Source organism: Coregonus lavaretus, assembly GCF_964263955.1.
Source record: "Coregonus lavaretus genome assembly, chromosome: 21".
Taxonomy (NCBI): Eukaryota; Metazoa; Chordata; class Actinopteri; order Salmoniformes; family Salmonidae; genus Coregonus; species Coregonus lavaretus.
Window position 1 is genome coordinate 47,075,018 of NC_140008.1, and position 13,393 is coordinate 47,088,410.

Genomic DNA, 13,393 nt, shown 5'->3' on the forward strand with positions numbered 1-13,393 from the left:
ACGCCCAACCCTGTGAGGGTGGAGACGATGATCTGAAAGTTCACAGTGTCGAAGGCAGCGGATAGATCTAGGAGTATGAGAACTGAAGAGAGAGAGTCAGTTTTAGCAGAGCGGAAAGCCTCTGTGACACATAGGAAAGCGGTCTCAGTTGAGTGAGCCATCTTGAAGCCTGACTGGTTAGGGTCAAGAAGATCGTTCTGAGAGAGATAACGAGAGAGTTGGTCAGAGACTGCACGCTCAATTGTTTTGGAAAGAAAATAAAGAAGGGATACTAGTCTGTAGTTGTAGTTGACGTCAGAGGAGTCGAGTGTTGGTTTCTTGAAGAGGGGAGTGACTCTGGCCATCTTGAAGTCAGAGGGGATGCAGCCAGTGGTCAGGGTTGAGTTGATGAGAGAAGTGAGGAATGGGAGAAGCTCTCCAGAGATGGTCTGGAGAAGGGAGGAGGGAGAAGGGGATGGGGTCAAGTGGCCAGGTTGTTGGGCGGCCGGACATCACTAGTCACAGGATTTCATCTGGAGAGAGAGGGAAGAAAGAGGTCAAGGAATAGGATAGTTCTGTGTGAGTGGGATCAGTGGGCTTAGTAGGTTGAGTGAATGAGGAGCAGATGTTGTCAACCTTTCTTTCAAAGTGGTTGACAAAGTCGTCCTCAGTGAGGGAGGAGGGAGGGGGAGGAGGTGGAGCATTAAGGAGGAGAGTTTCCCAGGATTGAAGATAGAAAGCAGCTTTAGCAGTAGATACAGAGGAAGAGGAGGGAGTGGAAGGATGATAGGTCCTCCGGAAGTTTAGTTTTCCTCCATTTCCGCTCAGCGGCCCACAGACCTTTTCTGTTGGCTGTTCTGTTAAACTGGTTAAATAAAAATAAAGGTTAGCTGAAATGATATGAGTGGTCTCTGTGTGCGGCAACATGCACTTTCATTGTTATTGCTTTCAATAAAATTATTTAGTTAGTGTGAAATTAAATTATTATTTTTACTGCCTTTATTCTGTGTATAATATCTATGCATTTAGTTTAAAAAAGTGAAGGTGTCTGTCTGCCTCTGTTATCACCATATTGGCTTATCCATTCCAAACTTCTTCTTAACTAGGCTATCTAGAAGGTATCGGTAGACTATAATGCATTATGTGACCACCCCCTAATTAACAAAGGATTAGCCTATATTCTACTTTTAGTTATGACATTATGCATTTATGTCTCTGGGTGTAGCGATGCATTGCGCAATAACTAGCTTCAAAATATGTGAACTGAATGGGATGCTGATTTGATCGATTTTCCCTTCCTGACATCTTGCCTTGCATTTTATGACCATGACTACAATAAACAAATTGACTGACCCATCTTACCATCCAACTTTATTAAGCCTTTAAGATTCCAGTGCACAGAAGTTAGTATTTATAATCACATGCAATCATTGATTTTGGAAAGGCAAACTTGAAGAGCTGTCAAATGAAATATAAGTACTATTCATAATTTTCTTCATCTACCAGTACCAGTGCAAAAGATGCCCAGGTATGTACTCTTTGCAAATTGCTTGCTTGAGCCCTTCGAACATTGTCGAACAAGCCCAACAACATTGTAGTTACTCTCCAATACTAACCTAAATCACAGAGTGGAAATAAGGAAGCCTGTACAGAATACAAATATTCCAAAACATGCATCCTGTTTGCAATAAGGCACTAATGTAAAACTGAAAAAAATGTGGCAAAGAAATTAACTTTCTGTCCTGAATACAAAGTGTAATGTTTGGGGCAAATCCAACACAACACATCAATGATTAACACTCTTCATATTTTCAAGCATGGTGGTGGCCGCATCATGTTATGTGTATTTCTTTTAGGATAAAAAACCACGGAATAGAACTAAGCACAGGCAAAACCCTAGAGGAAAACTTGGTTCAGTCTGCTTTCCAATAGACATTGTGTCACGACTTCCTCCGAAACTGCCTCCCCTCCTTGTTCGGGCAGGCTTCGGCGTTCGTCGTCACCTGCCTTCTAGCCACTGCCGCTCCATATCTCATCATTCCATTTGTCTTGTCTTGTCAATTACACACACCTGGTTCATATTCCCCTCATTAGTACGTGTTTAAGTGTTCCCTCTGCCCCTTTGTCCTTGTGGGTGATTGTTCATTGTGAGGATTAGTAGCTCGGTTGAGCTCAGTATTTTGTATTGCTGGGGTATTTTCCCCGTGTGCATGTTTGTTCCAGTGCGCCTGTTTTGTGCACTGGACTGGTTACGCTGGATTACGGAACAAACTCTGTATACTGTGAATTACCCTCCTGCGCTTGACTCCTTCAAATCACGCATCACACATTGGGAGACAAATTAACCATTCAGCAGGACAATAATCTGAAACACAAGGCCAAATATACACTGGAGTTGCTTACCAAGACGACAGTGAATGTTCCTGAGTGGCAAAGTTTGAGATTTATCAATATGAACATTTCCTTGAGAGTGTGCGTCAATGTATGCACAGCCATTACCATGCATACGTGCAGTGCTAAGCGGTGGAATATGGGAACTGCTTGTCAAGCGTAGAATGGGGAAAATGTATGTTGAAAATGTGTGAAATTGTAAGAATAATAATTTTTCGACTTCATTGTATTTCCATTGTGAATTCATGCAACATATCTTGACATCAAATCAAATCATATGTTATTTGTCACATGCGCCGAATACAACAGGTGTAGACCTTACCGTGAAATGCTTACTTACAAGCCCTTAACCAACAATGCAGTTCAAGAAATAGAGTTAATAACATATTTACTAAATAAACTAAAGTAAAAAATTTAATATAAAGTAACACAATAAACATGATATGTACACTGAGTGTCCAGAACATGCTCTTTCCATGACATAGATTGAACTGGTGAATCCAAGTGAAAGCTATGATCCCTTATTGATGTCAGTTGTTAAATCCACTTAAATCAGTGTAGATGAAGGGGAAGAGACAGGTCAAATAATGATTTTTAAGCCTTGAGACAATTGAAACAAGAGCTGTGTTCGAATACCCATACTAACATATACAGTAATCCCTCGTTTATCGCGGGGGTTACGTTCCGAAAATGACCCGCGATAAGTGAAATCCGCGAAATAGAAAACTTTTTTTTTTTTACAATTAGCAACTATTACATGTATACAAATACAGTGACTCACGTGTAGGCCGTTTCGTCGACATTATGGGTTTAGAAGATGTTCGAAATTACAAGATAATTTGGCCAACTTAATGTAAATTTGCCAAGCTGTTTTATGTACGTACACATAACTGCACGAGACGACAAAATGATAGCACAATTCGTAGCATGTTTTGATACAAGAAGCGGGAGTGAGTTTTTAGCGAATCAGAATGCAGAGCACAATGCACCAAAAAAAAAAAAAAAATGCATTATGAAAATCCGCGAAATAGCGAATCCGCGATAAGTGAACCGCGAAGTGGCGAGGGATCACTGTATATACATATAACATATACTACTATATGCTATTAGTTAATTTTTGTATACTGTAAACAAACGGTATCCATTCAGTTGAGCGTACTAGCGCTTCGCCTGTCTACCGGAAGTTGATGCTGTTGCTATGTAACCTCTTGCTAGCTTGTTAACATAACAAATGACTAGATAGCATTTTACGATTTCGGGTGTGTTCGTAAATTCAATCTGGAGTGCCAGAGTGCGCTCAGAGTGCGCTCTGGGCGTTTGTAAATTCAGAGCATTGTCAGATTGTCCGTTCGTAAATACAGAGCGTTTCACTCTCGGAGCGCGTCTGACCATTTTACTCGCCCTAGCAGAGCTGGTTAGGCGGTTTTCATGTTATCCAGAGCGTTGGTGAATGTAACTGTGCTGCTGGCAACAATTTTACTACGCTTTTTTTTGCCAACGTTTACTGACACCTGCCATATATTCAACGGGCGTTGAGCGTTCGTAAATTAATCAATTAACCTGCGCTCTGGCACACTCAGACGAGAGTGCTCTGAAATCGGAGTAGGTAGCCAGAACTAACAATGTCCATTGAGAATGCACATCGACTATACCATTTAGCTAAAAATGACGTGAATAATCAAGTCAAAAAATGTTGGGTAGTTAGTTAGATTATAGTTAATATACTGCCTGGCAAGTTCGATGTATTAGTAGCCAACTAACGTTAGGTAACTAGCTAACATGCCAGTACATACTGCTGTAATTCTATGTGGTTCGTAAGGATAGCGTAGCTATCAAATTGTCAGCCAACATAATATGTAACGTAACTTATTTGAAAAGTCACTACTTTATTACATTACTAAACATTTTCTTAACATTTGTCATAATTAGTTAAAGCCATGAATTTGTATCCATTCTCGCTGCATATATTCCGCCATTTTCTTCAAATCTGAAAACTTTGTGAAGCCACGCCCATTTTCTGAAGAAATGCATTATGGGCCCTAAAAGCACGGAAATAGTGTCCACTGCTTGTATACTTCGTATTTTGGCAAATTTAGTACGACATCCGGGAACTTTTGGCACACTAACTATATCCATACTATGACCAATAAGTATACTACATACTCTATTCACGTCACAAATAGTACGGTTAGTGCGGTTAGTATGAGTATTTGAACACAGCTATGGATTGAGCACGCCCCCATTCTCATCGACGGGGCTGTAGTGGAACAGGTTGAGAGCTTCAAGTTCCTTGGTGTCCACATCACCAATGAACTATCATGGTCCAAACACACCAAGACAGTCGTGAAGATGGCACGACAAAGCCTATTCCCCCTCAGGAGACTGAAAAGATTTGGCATTGGTCCTCAGATCCTCCAAAAATTATACAGCTGCACCATCGAGAGCATCCTGACTGGTTGCATCACCGCCTGGTATGGCAACTGCTCGGTCTCCGACCGCAAGGCACTACAGAGGGTAGTGCGTACGGCCCAGTACATCACTGGGGCCAAGCTTCCTGCCATCCAGGACCTCTATACCAGGCGGTGTCAGAGGAAGGCCCTCAAAATTGTCAAAGACTTCAGCCTCCCTAGTGATAGACTGTTCTCTCTGCTACTGCACGGCAAGCGGTACCGGAGTGCCAAGTCTAGGTCCAAAAGACTTCTCAACAGCTTCTACCCCCAAGCCATAAGACTCCTGAACAGCTAATCATGGCTACCCGGACTATTTGCACTGCCCCCCCACTCCCACCCCTACCCCATCTTTTTACGCTGCTGCTACTTGTTAATTATTTATGCATAGTCACTTTAACTCTACCCACATGTACATATTACCTCAACTACCTCAACTAGCCGGTGCCCCCTCTGCACCGGTACCCCCCTTGTATATATAGCCTCCCTACTGTTATTTTATTTTACTTCTGCTCTTTTTTTCTCAACACTTTTTTGTTGTTGTTTTATTTTACTTTTTTATAAAAAAATAAATGCATTGTTGGTTAAGGGCTGTAAGTAAGCATTTCACTGTTATGTCTACACCTGTCGTATTCGGTGCAAATTTGATTTGATTTGATTTTAATGTGTGCCATTCAGAGGGTGAATGGGCAAGACAAAATATTTAAGTGCCTTTGAACAGGTTATGGTAGTAGGTGCAAGGTGCACCGGTTTAACTGTGAGACTGAGATAATGGGAAATCGAATGAGAGATGGCTGATCTTGCTCAGTTTGAAGATTTGGCACATGCTGCATTTCGCAGAGAGTGCGTTTTTAGAGAGAGGTGGGACTTTTTCTGCAGAAAGTACAGATTGGCTCATCAGATATCTTTTCCAAAAAACAATCTTAAAGGATTTTTGTGAAGATTTAAGACCTACTTTAAAAAGGCAAAAACATGCCATTCCAGTGCACATCCAAGTGCTATCCACCCTCTGGTTTTTGGGAACGGGCACTTTTCAGCGGGAGCTTGCTGATCGGCATCTCACAGCCCTCGATGAGCCAATGTTTGGATGCAATTATCATCAAAACGAACAGTAACACATACAATCTCCATACACCATCGCACAACAGGTTGAAATCAAGAGGGGTTTCTTTGCCATGATGCCATCAATGGGTTCCCAAATACGAACTTAGCAATAGACGGCACCCACATCGCCATAAAATCACCGTCCCAAAACGATTTCAACTATGTGAACAGAAAAGGCGTTTACTCTTTATTTGCAGGTGATAGTTTATGTGATGGGCAAAAGACGCAGCTGAATGTGTTGGCCAGGTGGAACGCACAACTCATTCTGCAGAACAGCAATATTGGCCTATAGGGCTACAGGAGGGAGCTGTTGAGGATGGATGGCTTATTGGTGAGTGTTGTCTACTCATTTGAAGTATATTTGCAATTGCTTAAGCAACTTGAATTGTCCTGATGGTGCTGTCTTTGTAGCTATGTTTATATTTTTACTGGTCAAGCCACAACTGAGGGAGCCAAATAAAACATTTTGGTTGTACTCAATCTCTGACACTAGCACCTATATTTCAGTCTGGGAAAATACTTTTTTTCTTAGCTGTTTTTGGTTGCGCCAGTATATTTAATGGTACGGCGTTGTATATTCAGCAAAGGCTTTAAAGGGAGGATTTTGACCGTATATGGTTAATTAGGGGCATTTCAAAATGCAAACTGCCAAGGTCATGCATGAGCACTCAGGCTGAGAACAATTGGTATTTATCAATGGTTATCTCCTACTGGTGTGCGTATGACGCTTGTAGGATTGTTTGATAATCACACTTTTTCTATGCGTACAACCATTCTAAATTCCGTTCGTGAGTAGTATTTTAGAATAGTTTCTATGCAATATTGATAAATGAGGCCCCTGGTGTGCAAAGCTCTTACGGACTTACCCATACTTACCCATAGCTGTAAATGCTGCCTAAGGTGATTCTAACATGTATTGACTCAGGGTTGTGAATACTTATGTAAATGAGATATTTCTATATTTATTTTTCAATAAATTTGCAAACATTAAAAAAAAAATGTTTATTGTGTGTAGATACCTTGCGGGGGCTGTGGGGGTGTGTCGTACTTGAATAAAAGTAAACATACATTAATTGAAAATGATTCAAGTAAAAGTGAAAGTCACCCAGTAAAAAAAAAAAAGTAAAGGAAATGTTATAGCCAACATCTAATTCCTTATATTAAGCAAACCAGACGGCACAATTTTCTTGCTTTTTTAATTTACAGACAGACAGGGGCAGCACTCCAACACTCAGACGTCATTTACAAACACAGTATTTGTGTTTAGTGAGTCCGCCAGATCAGAGGCAGTAGGGCTGACAACGCCTTATATTGATAGGTGTGTGAATTGGACCATATTGCTGTCCAATTCACACACATAGTATTCGAAATGTAACAAGTACTTTGGGTGTCAGGGGAAATGTATGGGAGTAAAAAGTAGCCTACATATTTTCTTTAGGAATATAGTGGAATAAAATAAAACGTTTTCAAAAATATAAATAGTAAAGTACAGTTACAAAAAAAAGGGCACAAATAAATAAATATAAAATACACGTTCACACATGCGTTCACACATGCGTTCACATGTTCAACAAGGTGTTGGTAAGGTGTTCTAAAGCCCCAATATTCAGTTCATGTATGGCATTAATCACCCCCCATAAACAACACACACACACACCGTGTTGATTGCTTCACAGGTGGGGAAATGTTTTTTCTTTTTTTCTTCTCTTTGCTTTTCTGTCTCTCTCTTTTCTCTGTTATCTGATTCCCCCTGTCTGTCAGTTATTTTCCTTGAAAACACAGGGGGACAAAAGATGTCACATGTTTCAGTCTTCTTCCCTGTCAATACCACAGTCCTCTCTGCGAAAATACACTATGTCCAGTCCACACTATCCAGCCAACTAAACTGCCTCCCCCTCATACCTCCTCAGATCAACTTGATTTAAAACCCTATGTGAGTCGGCTTCTTCGGTCAGTGCTTATGAAAACACACACACACACACACACACACACACACACACACACACACCCCAATGGAGGCTGGTGACTTGAATAATATCCTAAAAATGCTAAACTATTACTTTTCAGTATATATACACAAAACCCGTTCTGCCAGTCACATTCTGTTAAAGGTCCCCAAAGCACACACGAGCTACAAAAATCACTCAAACTGGAAAGTTTTATCTCCATCTCTACATTCAAAGACTCAATCATGGACACTCTTTCTGACACTTGTGGCTGCTTTGTGTGATGTATTGTTGTCTCTACCTTTTGGCCCTTTGTACACGCATGCACACACACACACACACACACACACACACACACACACACACACACACACACACACACACACACACACACACACACACACACACACACACACACACAGGACTGGTTTTGCTCTAAGGTACGGAGTGACAGGGACACACACACAGGCGACGTGCAGTTTGCCACCACAGCGCAAACAGGCATGTATGCTGCCCTAATTGCAGAAAGGCATCCTGGGAAATTACAGACATGCCCAGTTCAATCCACTCTGTTCAGCTCTCCAAAATTATACTGAGACACAAACGGACACACCCACTCTCACACATGCACTCAAGGAACTTTTTTTTTAGATGTTGGCCGGTATTGCATTACTGACTCTCGGTTTATTATCTCTGCACATACTCTTTGGCTGTGAATCATTGAGAACGAAATAGGAAACTGCTAGTTGCACTGAGTGTGTGTGTGTGTGTGTGTGTAGCACAAACCCCCTGCTTTGCCACAACATGTGTATCCGATGTAGATAGTTTTACTGACACCCGTAGCCCTCAGATAGGGGAGGGAGGGGGGGACGGACAGCAAACGGTTCCTCAGTTTGATCAGAGAATAATCTGGGTAATACCATAAACTATGCGGGCAGACTCCGCCTCTCTCTCTCTCCTCTTCCCTCTGTCCCTCCCTCTCTGTCTGCTCGTCTCTATCTCCTGTTGGAGCGGGAGCAGGAGTCGGAGAACATCCTTTTCTCTCCACCCTCTCTGGAGCCATGTCGCACCCTATGGCATCACCCTCATTTGGAATCCCCAGCAGGGAGCTGGATTATAGCCACTGCGAATAACGCAGGACCGCAACACTCTGACTGGCAGGCTCCCCAAAGTAAAGACCATGGATCAGGGAGGGGAATTTATTCAGACAGACGGTCAGTGTCAGTGCAGAGGGGATCGAGAGGAGTGTGTGTGTGTGTGTGTGTGTGTGTGTGTGTGTTTAGGAACAAGTTTGCTACACTGCAAAATCCTGAAGCTTTTGCTTTCAAAAGGGGATTGAAAGAAGACACTTTAATTAAGCTGTCTTTTAGTATTTAGGGTTGTTTTATGGGCTGTTTGTTGTGTTTTTTTCAAAGTATGATCTTAAGCATCAGGAGAGATGCTCTGTTCTGTTCTGAGTTCTGTTTTCATTTGATGGGTTCCTAAACTACTACAGTACAGTATGTGTGTAATATGTGGTTTATGGTATGTGGGGGTTGTTTGCAAACATGTGGTTTAAGATACAGTCTGAATTGACTGACGGCTGTTACTGTTAAGTCAGAGCGAGGGCTCTTCAAAAGTAGAGAGAGTTTGGGGTTGTATTTTGGTCAGGGGACTCCTATGAGGGGAACCAGAATGGGCCTGTTCTCAGGCTCTTCTGTGTCTTAGTGTAGATTGATGGAGTATGGTTTGGTTGCCTCTTCTTTGGTATTCTCTTAGTTCTTTTAACTATTGTCATATGGTGTCATGAATGATTGCGCATGGTAAGAAGAGGTCAAATGATTTCATGTGTGCAACAGGCATGGAGAGAGTGAAGGAGAAAAATATAAATATTGTGATCTGAGTATGGAAGCCCACTCAGTTCAGGGTTCAAAGGTGGTCGTTGAGGTGATGTCAACACCAAGCTATAACCATAACAACTCTGTCTCATTCTCTGCGCAACCTCTCTCTTTTTACCCACTGTCTCTTCCCTCAACACCTATTTTTTCCTGTCTTCCTCTCTTTCCTTTCCTCCCCTCTCTCCATCTCTCTCTGTCGCTGTTGCCTGTCACTCTGTATCTCTCCATAACCCCTCTCCCTCTGTGTTTTCCCCTTCCTCTGGTTAGCAAGTTGTTGATGTTCCCTCTGACCAAAGACAGAAGAGAGACAGAGACACGGTCCTTCCTCTCTGGACACACTCAGGCTGTCACCAGCCATTATCAGCCGAGAGGAACGACACAGTGTGTGTGTTTGTGTGCGCGCACATGCATGTGTGTGTCTGTTGTGTGTGTGAAGAGAATGCCTGTGTGTGTGAACCACCAGGGTTTACTACTCTCTCTCTCTATTGCCCTTGAGCAAGGCATGTGTCATGCCTCTATAAAACAACTGATTGTAAAATGTGACCATTAAGTTGGTATAATAAGACATGTAATGGGTTTCAACGCCAGGGATAAAAGCAGCTGATGAGTGTAGAAATCAGAAATCATCCCAGTCAGTCCCCATAGAGAACACTCATTGTTCTCTATGGGGTTAATCCCTGATGTATGTATGTATGTATGTATGTATGTATGTATGTATGTATGTATGTATGTATGTATGTATGTATGTATGTATGTATGTATGTATGTATGTATGTATGTATGTATGTATGTCTGTCTGTCTGTCTGTCTGTCTGTCTGTCTGTCTGTCTGTCTGTCTGTCTGTCTGTCTGTCTGTCTGTCTGTCTGTCTGTCTGTCTGTCTGTCTGTCTGTCTGTCTGTCTGTCTGTCTGTCTGTCTGTCTGTCTGTCTGTCTGTCTGTCTGTCTGTCTGTCTGTCTGTCTGTCTGTCTGTCTGTCTGTCTGTCTGTCTGTTTGTTCTCTTCTCCCTCTCAGGACACAGCAGCAGTTTTACATCTATAACACTGTCTGTGATGGCAGATGAATACTACCGACCACCATTTTTAAGCATGGTGGCGTCTTATCTCTGCTGTCTGCAGTGCACATGTGTGCTGATCTGGCCATGATCCATGATGATCATTCAAATCCTCTCTGTGCACTACGCTGAGCCTGGGGCAGTCTGGGAGTGTGTCCAAGTCTCTGGCTGTGGGGCATCCTACCCAGGTCATGGGGTCACTGGGTGCATATGAGCAGGTTGGATGGGAATGAGGAGTGTTCCAGAGGAGTTAGAGAGGACAGGGATGTCCCATTGCCAGCAACAGCACATATATCCTTATTTCGGCCCTCGGTCCCTCCTCCCCTTTCCCCTCCTCCCCTCCCCTTCTCATACCCTGGCCTCAATACTTCTATGAAGCAGAGAGAGTTGCTTCACCATCACCAGTAACCACATGGGAATGTTAGTTTGGAACAGGGCCGGGGGCTGGTCACTTCTGCTAGTAGTTGTTTTTCTTTGTTGTGCGGCGATCGTTTGGCCAGTCTGTCCACTTCATGCCTGATCGGGAATCATTTGGTTGGGTCTGGCTGGTCCTGTCCAGTTGTTGTTTGAGTTGAGGTTCTTTATCTCTGAACCAAAACATCTGTTATCTCCTTCTGTCTGTCTCAGCACCCGTCCAACCATCGATCCCCTTCCTCTTTTGAAATGTTCTCAGTGTCAATGTGTCAATGTCTCTGTTTGGAGCATGAGGAAATGTATCCATTTGTTTTTGCCCTACTTTTGGAAACGTTGTTGTCCATAGGTTGAATAGCGGGCTTGCCTACTTCCCCTGCTGGACTGAAAGTTACTGCTTTAGGGGAAATCTCTGTTCCTGACAGAGAAAGAGAAAAAAAGAGAGTGAGAGGGAGAAGATTTACATTTTCACAGTGTGTCAGCGAGAGTTTACTACAGGACAGAGTTTAGGTCAATACTCTCCAGCTCTGGTCCATCTGTATTATGTGTTCAGACTTGGTAGAAAGAAAGAAAGAAAGAAAGAAAGAAAGAAAGAAAGAAAGAAAGAAAGAAAGAAAGAAAGAAAGAAAGAAAGAAAGAAAGAAAGAAAGAAAGAAAGAAAGAAAGAAAGAAAGAAAGAAAGAAAGAAAGAAAGAAAGAAAGAAAGAAAGAAAGAAAGAAAGGTCTATGTTTTATGTATTATTATGTTTTATAAACAATTTGCTCTGAGCTGACATAGAAAACTCTAAGATTTATTTAGAGAAACTAGGAACTTGGAGTGGGAACACATCTGAAAACCCCTCAGTAGCAATGGATAGCATTTGGATTGTTAGTATAACAGTGTCTGTGAATAACAGTCCCAAAGCTCTCTTTTGGCTGCTCATCATCACTGTATTGATTTGAGACTCAGACACGGGACAGCAGAGGATCTTCTCGCATCCATTCAGCCACAAGAACATTAGTGGGGTCGGGCACTGATGTTGGGCGATTAGGCCTGGCTCGCAGTCGGCGTTCCAATTCATCCCAAAGGTGTTGGATGGGGTTGAGGTCAGGCCTCTGTGCAGGCCAGTCAAGTTCTTCCACACTGATCTTGACAAACCATTGTCATGCTGAAACAGGAAAGGGCCTTCCCCAAACGGTTGCCTCAAAGTTGGAAGCACAGAATCATCTAGAATGTCAATGTATGCTGTAGCATTAAGATTTCCCTTCACTAGAACTAAAGTGCCTAGCCCGACCCATGAAAAACAGCCCCAGTCCATTATTCCTCCTCCACCAAACTTTACAGTTGGCACTATGCATTGGGGCAGGTAGCGTTCTCCTGGCATATGCCAAACCCAGATTCGTCCCTTTGGACTGTCAGATGGTGAATCATGATTCATCACTCCAGAGAACGCGTTTCCACTGCTCCAGTCCAATAGCGGCAAGCTTATCTCCACTCCAGCCAATGCTTGGCATTTCGTATGGTGATCTTAGGCTTGTGTGCGGCTGCTCGGCAAACAGTTATTGTGCTGACATTGCTTCCAGAGGCAGTTTGGAACTCGGTACAGAGAATATTTTTATGCACTACGAGCTTCAGCACTCGGCGGTCCCGTTCTGTGAGCTTGTGTGGCCTACCACTTCGCGGCTGAGCCGTTGTTGCTCCTAGACATTTCCACTTCACAATAAAATAAATTACAGTTGACTGGGGCAGCTCTAGCAGGGCAGAAATTTGATGAACTGACTTGTTGGAAAGGTGGCATCCTATAACGGTGCCACGTTGAAACTCACTGAGCTCTAGAGTCACTTCTTAATTACATGTTGGCAGTTCACGGGTTTAAGGACCAGACGTGAAATGGGTTTCGAGTATTTGAGGAAATGGAATGGATGTGAGCATGAAGATTCAGTGAGGAAATGAGAATGGACCGGATGAAGCCAAGGGCTGCAGATGAAGGATCCGGACGGGTTGAGTCTGTAGGGTTTGACTTGGAGTCTCAGGTAGACCTCACCATCAGGCCATGGTAGTTAGGCTTCTGCGGTGAAGGCAATCTCCAAAAAGGGGAACTCCATGTTAGTCGGATCCTGGAGAGGAAGTGAGCTGTTCTGGACTGTAGGTGCTAAATGGTTGGCGATATAGTTGAGGCATACGGACGAGATGCCCATGAAGTGA

The 13,393-nt window shown here is 42.9% G+C and overlaps 1 protein-coding gene across 5 annotated transcripts in view; it reads left to right on the forward strand.

Annotated features, from left to right (window-relative positions):
* Positions 1-8,867: 8,867 nt before the first annotated feature.
* Positions 8,868-13,393, forward strand: part of LOC311148951 (retinoic acid receptor RXR-gamma-A-like) — a 49,715-nt gene continuing 45,189 nt past the window's right edge. For all 5 annotated transcript variants that reach the window (XM_084185993.1, XM_084185995.1, XM_084185996.1 and 2 more), the window contains exon 1: positions 8,868-9,081. In XM_084185993.1, coding sequence (XP_084042119.1) covers positions 9,048-9,081 — 34 coding nt within the window. In that variant the 5' untranslated portion in view covers positions 8,868-9,047. The remainder of the gene's footprint in view (positions 9,082-13,393) is intronic.